We start from the raw sequence: 10301 nt of genomic DNA, 5'->3' as shown, positions 1-10301 counted from the left end.
CATTGTGTTGCTGAAAAGCTCCATGCATTCCCAGATTAGCTGTGAGATGAAGTTGTGGCGACATCCGTGCGACTGCTAGTAGTCAACTAGCAATCACATGTGTACTAAGTAGCAGCTTGCGAAGCGTTTGTTAACTCAATGTTACAATTTAAAAAAATGCCAAGTAAAATGCAATTTGAAAATGTATAGATTACTCAGAATTTAAGCAGATCCCAAGATTATCTCTAGGATGCAGGAAGTATGTGCCAAACTGAACACACATTTGATCGCATAATTTTCAGGTCTACAAGCATGCAATGAAATTGCTAAGTAAAGAAAGCAACAACATACAAGAGAAAATATCATTGTTGGCTTGCTTTTGGCAAGATGCTGGTGGCCTTGACGAAGGAAGGTCAGGCTATCCACTAAATGTTTGTCGGAGGGATAGACTGGCCTACGACTGCACACATTTACGACAATCATGGGCCCCAGCAAGGGAACACTATAGGTACATGCAGGCCCAAAGACCACCCCCTTCAGAAGTTGTAAAACCTCAGGTTTTAATATTTTCCTTCCTCAGTACAAAAACATAAAAACACACACAGGAAATGTGAAGCCAATACCATGCACAAGTGGAGCTCTAAGGCGAAATTTATATTAAACAAATGACAAAAAGAAATTGAATCAACGCTCAGAGATCTGTCATGCCCATCTTGATATTGTGTATGAACAATGATGCTCTTAAAAAAAAAAACAGCAAGATTGGGAACCCTAAAAAATTTTCATAAAAGGACTAAAATAACAGTTACATGATTTCTTTTTTCTGGTTAGGTCAGAAATGCCTCCATACCATGGAGCCTACATTGGTGGGAATGTAAACGGAAAAACGTATTCAGGATTGCTGTGGATTAACTAGGCTTGTTTCTCCAGGCTGGGTTTCCAACACAAGACTGCTCTGGAATGCTTCCCAGGTGATCCGTTCATAGGAAGAATAACTTCTCGCAGAGCTGGATGGCTGGTTCATGGTGCAGTACCTGCCCTGAGAGGTAGGCCAGTTTATGGGCATATTTACATGGAGCGGGAACACGTATGGTACCTGGCCAGTTCCAGTACATGTGGCAAAGCTTGAATGTTAGTCTGTAAGCAAGCACACAAAGCAGAGAGAAAGTATTAGTGCACGTTTACTTAAAGCAACAGTGAGCATTCGCCACATTGAGGTATTTGCAGATTGTCTTCTTAAAAAACATCAACACAAAAGCCACCTGGTCAAATAAAGTGCAAGTTACTCACTCTGGCTACTTATGTACGCCTACTCCATAGTCTCTCTTGCCCCACACAAGGCAATATCCACACAGAAGAGACCAGACCTGAGTGTGCACAAAAGAACATGAAATATTCAAATTATTAACCCCTCAGTAATGTTCTTCCCGATTTATGTTCCTTCCACGGAATCCTCATCTACGATATTCTATTTCCAGTGCAGCTGATCTTTAGACGCTTTTTAGCCACCACAGCATGACGCCACCCGATGCATCTAGGCTCCGGGCAAGTAGTCAGTGGCAATACATATCGAGATTCTGTGCTCCATGACCCCAGTTCCGCCTTTTCACTTAGCACTCTTTTGCAGAGCGGCGGCAGAACTCATGAAGGTGTACTAGCTATCCGCCAAGAGGAGCATGTTGGGAGGGCGATGAGGAATCTGTGGTAGGAACATCAATAAGAAAGAACATTACAAACAGGAGAGTCCTTTGTTCTTCTAATGAAGTCTCCTTCCATGGATTCCACATCAATGATAGACTCCCAAAGCAGTGCGTAAATGTGGAGGCAAGAGGAGACCAATTAAAGCAGAAATCTCTGAAGGCCCGCTCTGCCGAAGCTTGCATTCTTCCCTGAAAGGAAATCCAAGCAGTAAATTATACCGTAACATACTCTTAGTCCTTAGTCCCCTGTATGGGCGTCCCTACCTAGGGACGGGAGAGAGAACCTTTTGCACCAGAAAAAAATGTTCTTCCCCATTAAATTTAGAGGAGCACAGGGGTGCGGCCCTGGGAGCATGCGCCGCCCTGGCTCCGGCGCCACACCTCAGTTCCCATAGACGCGTCGACAATAATTTAACATTGCCTAATGACACCAGTTCAATTAGGGGGGGGGGGGGATGGTGGGACGTATGGAGGAAAGGGGACTAGGACTAAGAGTATGTTAGTCACTACGGTGAGTAATTTATAATTACTCTTACGTCCCGTCCCCTTTCCTCCATACTGTATGGGTGATTACAAATGAGTGTAGCCCCAAGGTGGAGAGGAGACCCTCCTTAAGCAAACAGGTTCCTGCGAACCACCTGTCTGAAAGCCCCGTCTGATCTAGAGCCGGCGTCCAAACAGTAATGCTGGCAGAAAGCCAAAGGGGTGCCCCAGGTGGCCGCCCTGCTTATGACTTGCCACAGAACCTGCCGTTGGAATGCGATGGCCGTGGCCTTGGCTCTGACCACATGGGCGTGCATGTTAGGCGGAAGTGGTTTATGCTGCCCCTCATATGCCTCCTTGATGGCAGAGACCAACCATCGTGCTATAGAGGCCTTGGATGCCTGATACCCTGGCCTTGATCCGCCGAAGGTGACAAACAGTGCGTCCAACTTGCAGAAGCCCTTGGTCGAGCGACCGGATCTACGCCAAAAGAGTTGCTGTCCCAATCTGTGGAGGGGAAGAGGGGAGGAGGGAGGAGAGGCAGGGATAGGTAGGCGGTACCCCGTGGATACTACGGAGAGGATCCAGGGGTACGGGAAATTCTGACGGCAGAACTCTGCATGGAGAGCAAGCCTGCCCCCCACAAGAGACGTGGACCTGGAGGGGCATGTCATGCCTTCTTGAGGCCGTTGCAGAGAAAAAGCCCTTATTCGCCCCAACCCCCTTTGCTGCTTGTGCCAATGTTGGGTCGGCGAACGGTCCGGCTGCCTGAACCTCCGTGCTTGGAAGCGGCAGAACCCTCCACATGTACGCCCCTTGTCCGAGCCCCTTGTCAAAAGGAATGTTAACAATAAATGTAAATACAAAACCAGAACTACAAACTGGCGTGGTGGAAACTGATTATACAATCTTTCAAACAAACAGTAGGACCTGTGAAGAAACCTTGCTCAGGGGTCCTTTTGAAAACAGGCCAGGTACAACTTTACAGTGCCGATCAGCAGGCACTTTTCAGAGTCAAGAAAACCAAACAAAAAATCCAAAACAGAGGATTTAGGACAGATGAAAGTGTTCAGATGCCTCTTGCTGCACAAAGTTGAAGAATTTACATCCTCTGCAGGCCAAATTAGACTTAGTTGCGGGCCTCAAATGCTGTGAAAATGTTCACTCTTTGTATCGCAGTTTCCCAGCAGACCAAGCACAAAGGTTCGGTCGACTGCAGGTTGGATGTATTACCTACCTCTACGATTGGGAGAGCAGATCCACTCTCTTTGGCAAGCTCCAGGAAGGGCAGATGGACATTTTGAAAACCAGTTCGGAACGATCAAACACAACACGGTCCCAAACAGGCATAGTCTCATGAGAATCAGGAGAATGACTTGGATTGACAGGAATGCATAGTGGAGGTTGAATGTCCAGTCAACCATCAGTGCTTCCCCAGAACTCTCTGCCAAGGAAATTCCCTGGAGCAGAACAACTCCTGTTCATGCTGGAAGCAAAGAGGTTCACCTGAAGATTCCGCCCCAGCGTGAAAATATCTCCTTCAGAGCTTCCTGGCAGACACCAAAATGTGGGAGGCCAAAGACTGTCTGCTCAAGGCATCCACTACGACTTTCTTTATTCCGGCAAGATGAACTGCCGTCAGAGACACGTCGATCTCTAAAGCCCACGACCACAGTCGTATTGCTTCTCTGCACAGAGGCAAGGACACTGCATTACTTCACTTGTTGAGGTAGTTCATGGCTACTCTGTTATTCCGATAAAACCAGCACACTTACCTTTCACAGAGGGGAGGAAGGTAACCAGGGTTAGCCTGGTTGCCCTCAATTGTAGCAAGTTGATGAGCTCAGATCCGACAGGTGAACGCCCTCACCTTTCAAAGACGCATCAGTGAACAGTTAGCGGAGGCTAGGGTTGCTGAAGCAATGCTGTCTTCAACAAGTTGTCTCGCAGGGACCACCGTGCAAGGTTTTGAGAAACTCTGCTCAAGACCTGCAAAAGGTCTGACATGTTCCCCTGAAACAGACCACTGGCAACATCGGAGCAACCGAAGCTTTCTAAATTGCAGTCAGGCCTATGTAACCACCAGAATGTAGGCAACATGACCAAATAGGCGCAGGAAGGATGAGACCGGAACTTGTTCCTGTGATAGGAGTATTTGCACCATACCGAAGATGATCGCCACTCGATACTCAGGTATGAACGCTCTGCCCAGGTGAATGTCAAAGATCACCCTTATAAATCCCTATGAAACATGAGACTTCTTTAAGTTCAGGGAGAAACCCAAACTTTGTGACAGGCTGCACGTACAGAACAAGTGTGCCAATGCTTGGGCTGGGCTGCGAGCTCGGACGATCCAGTCATTCAGGTCGGGAAAGACAAATGCTTTCTCTTCTGATACGAGCTGTGACCACTGTTAGCAGCCTGGTGAAAACCCTGGGTGCCGAAGACTGACCTAATGGCAGGACTTTGAACACGTAGGTGCAATGGTCCGTCCACAACAAATCTCACGTACTTCCTGAGCTTAATATGAATAAGAACATGTAAACGGGAATCCGAAGATACCGTGACACCAACCGGTCCTGTCAATCATGGGCTTGAAGGATCTGGGCCAGAGTAAACATTTTGAATTTTTCCTTGTGCAGGTACAAATGCAGTAGCCTCAAACCTAGTATGTGATGCAAGTCTCTGCCCTGCTTTGGAACCAGAAAGTAAACTGAACACCATCCTCTGCCTTGTTACGAGCATGTTAACAGTTTGATTGCGACCTTTGCCAAAAGTGGACTAATGTCCTCCAAAAGAAGAGGGCCCGGAAGCAAAAGAGGGCTGGAAGGAGTATCGCCTGGAGGGCCCTGATTGAGAGGGAGACAATGTCCCTGGTTAAAGACATGCAAGGACCAAGCACTGGACATGGTGCAACACCATTCCGAGTCGAACCAGGAAATTCTCCCTCTCACTGGGGACTAATTTCACATGAGGTGGCAGAGGACACAGCAAGGGCAACAGTTCCTCCCATGGAAGCTCCTCTGGCCGACGTCTGGGAAACAGCGTGGTTGCTGCTTCTCAGAGGGTGCTAGACCTCTTTCACAATTGTATGGGAGGTGGAGGGCTGAAATACTCTACACATGCTAGAGGGAGCAGAGGATTGTTGCACTACCAGACCCAAAGATTTTGCAGTGGCCTAAGATGAAAAACCTCTTTAAGGATTCAGCCTTATACACAAAGAGATAATGTCCCTCAAAAGGCATATCTACAAGCTTCAAATCTTGTCTCCTGTGCAAATCATGGGATGACGTCACTTCTCCCCTGGAGGGAACTCTCCCCTGGAAAGCTAGGCTGCAGTGACGTAATTTCATCAAAATGCCAGGGATAGCAGAAGTGATATCACTTGGCCTTTGACCTCCAATGAAATCACAGGATGTGATGTCATTTGACCCTGCCCCCAAGTGACACCACAGGAAGTGATGGCAGGCGACCGTCAGATGCGTCTAACACCAGTGTTTCCAGGTGCTCTCATTTCAACCAGATCTAAGAACCGAGGCACAGAGGGAGGTGAGATTTGTCCACTATAACACATTTGGGGAATGTAATTTTCCGTATTCGATGTGGAGCTTGAATGTAAAACATACATAATGCAGTACTTGTAACAGGGTAGCCGAAATCTCTAACACAGGTTACAGCTAGTGTATGAAACATCTACAGATCAATGGACGCAGAAGTACTCGTTATCTGTGGCATTGATGCCAAAAAAGCACTGACCTGGGGAAGAGTGTGCTGTCTGTTTACCCAGGAGCAAAATTGATATTTTAAAACAACGATCTTACTAGACCCAGTGACATTGAGAACGTGCAAGTGCATGGGAGAGGGGGAGGGGAAAAGTGCATGGAAGGGGGGAAGTGGAAAGTGCGCAGCAAAGGAGAAACAGATACATAATAAATAAATAATAAAGGCAACAAAAAGCAGTAGTGCAGCCAGCAAGTGGCAAGTACTGGGTTTCAGGCAGCAGACAGGGTAGGTCTGATAAGTGCAGGAAGAAAAAAGGGGTGGGGGGGTTGCATGGGTACAGATACAGACCCCAGTGCTAGGGGTGGCACGGAGCCAGTCCGGGAGGGTGGCAGGGTGAGCATGTACCTGGGCTTGGAGGACAGAGGATGACCAGGTGCACTGTGCCAAGAGAGAACAGATCAGCAGGGGAGAGGGGGAGTGAAGGCAGAAGCAAAGAGGAAGGTCTTGAGATGCTTCCGGAACCAGAGATGGTTCTCCTCAAGTTTTAGAGTGGCAGGGAGGCTGTTCCAGAGGGAGGCCCCAGCCGAAGACGGAGATCTACCCCCAGCTGGTTTCTTTGAAAAACGACTGACCCTGAGGGAGTTAGAGGTAGAGGAGCAAAAAGCTCGAGAGGGGAGGTATTTGTGGAGGGATAGCTGAAGGTATTTTGGACGGAGGCTTTGTATAACCTGGACCTCCTGAACTTGGGGATGCTGTTTGCCAGATAGTTTCAAACAAAGACTCAAACTGACACTTTCGTTTTGGCCTCTTAACAATTTTATGAGAATATCTTAATTTCTTGTGATTTAGTAATTCTTTCCAATGCCTCCTTGTTGAGCTTAGGCATCGGCAACCAGCCCCTCTGGCTGTCAGACATCTTTGTGGTGCCTACCCTGGCCATTGGAAATTAACTCAAGAGGATAGTGTTCACTCTTTGTTCAAACAGAAATGCAAAATTTCATAATATTCCTGAAGAAAAAATAATCCACAATACAGTAATCGATGACTGTGGAATGCTATTGCTGATCCTGTATGCATAGAAGTGCACCATTTGCCACTAAAGATCACAGAACTTCCCCGGGCAGAACCTCAAAATACACCTATAAATCAGTGGTCCATTTGTTACCAACTCTATTCTCCAAACATATTCGCTAAATGCCTTTAAAATATTTCGCTCGTGAACTTAAAACCCCTGGTAATTTTTATTTAGTCCTACTATATTTTTGAACAACTTGACTGATCCTATGTGTCTAAGACTACTGACCACTCGATTTCCTGAACATTTCCGGTAAACAACCACTTAACGTCGAAAAGACTTTGCAAATTTCCTTTACTTTAATTGCATGTGGTATAGAAATTATTAAGTACTGCAAATTAAAATGTTCTATAAGCAGCCTAAGTTGATTACATTTCTAGTATGTGCAATCATTTGTCCGCTAACTGAGCACCGATGTGTTCAGTCGAAAATGTGATGTTTATCATTTCATTTGATTTACAAATGTTGCTCATTGCACACAAAAGGTTGGGAACCTGTGCATTAGATAATAGTGTGGTGGGTATTTTAGTCAGCTACCGGTCAATTTCTTCCTCTGTGGTAGTGCTTTGGCGGGCGTAGAGGGCAGCGTAGAAATCGTAGAATACTTCCTCGATTCCCATCTCATCAGTTATCACTACTCCATCACTCCGAGCAAAGGAACAAGTTACTTACCTGAAACTGTTGTTCTCCAGCATGGGTCTGGCATGGATTCACATGCTCATAAATATTCCCCGTCGTCAGGCTGGGAATCCTCGGTAAAGAAAACATCAGTTTCGTTTCTAACAGTCTTTCTACTAGTAACTGATCACTGATCTCTGGGTCATACTGTCCCCAGCCAATGACTGCCCTCTACCTAAGCCCCTCCTCTGGCAGCCATGATCAGATTTGGTAGCACCTAAAGTGGCAGTAGGACCAAGAGAAGAGCCGCAGAGGGGTAGGCGGGAGGGTTCGCATGTGAATCCATGCCAGACCCATGCTGGAGAACAACAGTTACAGGTAAGTAACTTGTTCCTTCTCCAGCATGGGGTCTGGCATGGATTCACATGCTCATGAATACAAGAATACATAGCAGTACACACATGCACAACCACGGGAGGTGGCAAGGCTCAACATTAAGCATTTCAACAACTCAACTTTAAGCATCTCTTACCTCCTCACCAGGCTCACCTTCAGGCGAACAGGTGGGGCAGCACTGCCTGGCTGACTCTGGACTCCTTCCTGGAATCCTGGTTGACGCAGTAAAATATAGTGAAGGTGTGCGTCGACTTCCACGTAGCAGCCCTGCAGATTTCCAGCAGGGGCACACCAGAGAGGAACGCCATGGTAGCAGCGATCGCTCTCGTTGACAGTGCATGATGCAGCCGGAAAGCCATTGGAAATGGAAGCCTTCAAGATGGCCTTCCCTTGGTTCACAGGTCCAAAGTTCACAAACAGCTGTGATGTCTTCCGAAAACTCTTCGTGCGGTCCACGTTGAACTTTAGCGCTCTAGCCACATCCAGCGAGTGCAAAGTCCTCTCAGCCGGCGACGGGAAGAAAACAGGTAACACGAAGGGCTTGTTGAGATGGAAGTCCAACGGCACCTTGGGCATAAAGGAGGGGTGCGTCCTCAGCACCACCCTTGTCTCGTCAAATGTCAGGTATGGAGGTTTACAGGAGAGGGCCTGGATCTCTCCCACTCGTCGTGCAGAGGTGATGGCCACAAGAAACGCTGTCTTCCACGACAGGAACTTCAACGGTGCCGAATGCAGCGGCTCGAATGGCGGCCCCATGAGCCTGGTCAGCACCACGTTGAGTTCCCACGGCGGGGCCTTCACCAGCTGGAACGATCGGAACAGACCTTTCATGAACTCCTTCACCAGGTGATGAGACTACAGAGATGACCGCCCCAGAGTTTTGGTGTAGCAGGAGATAGCCACCAAATGAATCTTGATGGAGGCATGTGCCAGCCCCGCCTTGGCCAGCGATAGTAAGTACGGCAGCACTTGAGGAGCCGTAATCCGCAGAGGGTTAATCTTCTGTGCACTGCACCAGACAGAGAACCTCTTCCATTTGTCTCCATAACACTTTAGAGTCGAGGACGCCCTGGCCTTTGCAAGCACCTCCTTGCAGTCTGCCGGGATATCGTACCCTCCGAACTCTAGTGCTGCAGGAGCCAGGCCTGCAGGTTCAGCGACCCCGGATCGTGGTGGAGAATGGCGCCACCTTCTCTGGCAAGAAGATCCGCGTCCGTCGGCAGTTTGACTGGGGGGGGGGACGCTGACATGTCCAGAAGGTCCGGGAACCAAATCTGCCTCGGCCACGCCGGTGCGACGAGGATCATCCTGCACCAGGACGGTCTGAGTTGGCTGATGAGTCGCAGCAGCAACAGCAACGGTGGGAACGCATACAGGAACAGGCCATCCCAGGGGAATGAGGAGGCATCGCCCATGCTCCGCAGCTGGGGAAACCTGCTGGCGAACCTCTGGCACTTGGCGTTCGTCGCTGTCGCAAATAGGTCGATCTGGGGATTGCCCCATCGAAGGAATAGGAGATCCACTTGATCCTGCCCCAGCTCCGACTCGTGGCACAAGCGCAGCTCCCTGCTTAGTGAGTCGGCGATGGTGTTCTTTATTCCTGCCAGATGGAAGGGTACCAGAAACATCCCTTGGGCGACGGCCCAGTGCCACAGATCCTGCGTTTCCTTGGATAGGGCTGGGGATCTGGTGCCCCCCTGATTCCGGATGTAGAACATTGTGGTGGTGTTGTCGGTGAAGACCCTTACCACCTTGCCCTTGAAGGACGGAAGGAATGACCTGAGGACCCAAAACACGGCTCTGAGCTCCAGGACATTGATGTGTAGTGACCTCTCCTCCGGGAGCCAAAGGCCTCCTGCATGGAGATCTCCGGTGTGCGCTCCCAATCCCTCCAGGGAGGCGTCTGTCGTCACCGTTTCCCGATGTGCCGGGGTCTGGAAGTCCATACCCGCCGCTAGATGCGTGCGGGTGCCCCACCACCGGATCGCTTGGCAGAAAGTCTCGTTGAGTGAGATCCTGTCTTCGAAACTGCCTGCCGCTTGCATCCAATGGGTGTCGAGGAACTCCTGCAGTGGTCGCATCCGCAGTCTGAATAGGCGCACGAGGTAGATACACAAAGACATCATGCCGAGTAGGGACTTGATGGCCCTCACCCTGGACATGTCCATGGTCAACAGCCGTTGTACCTTGCCCAGGACGGCCTTCGTCCTTTCCTCAGACGGTGAAGCCAATCGTGCCACTGTGTCGAGTCTGGCTCCCAGGAACAGGGCGACTTGCGACGGTACCAAGTGGGAGCCAGTCATCCAGGTAGGGGTAGACGTGGATCC

The 10301-nt window shown here is 49.0% G+C and overlaps 1 protein-coding gene across 1 annotated transcript in view; it reads right to left on the bottom strand.

Annotated features, from left to right (window-relative positions):
* Positions 1-274: 274 nt before the first annotated feature.
* The window catches only part of PIWIL2 (piwi like RNA-mediated gene silencing 2), a 2524398-nt gene continuing 2514371 nt past the window's right edge, over positions 275-10301 (bottom strand). Inside the window, exon 23 of the mRNA XM_069617761.1 lies at positions 275-1116. Within this exon, the coding sequence (XP_069473862.1) occupies positions 960-1116 (157 nt within the window). The 3' untranslated portion in view covers positions 275-959. The remainder of the gene's footprint in view (positions 1117-10301) is intronic.

This window comes from Ambystoma mexicanum, chromosome 10, assembly GCF_040938575.1.
Source record: "Ambystoma mexicanum isolate Mex_15411 chromosome 10, UKY_AmexF1_1, whole genome shotgun sequence".
In the NCBI taxonomy this organism is placed as follows: Eukaryota; Metazoa; Chordata; class Amphibia; order Caudata; family Ambystomatidae; genus Ambystoma; species Ambystoma mexicanum.
This window is presented reverse-complemented; position numbering and strand designations above follow the sequence as displayed.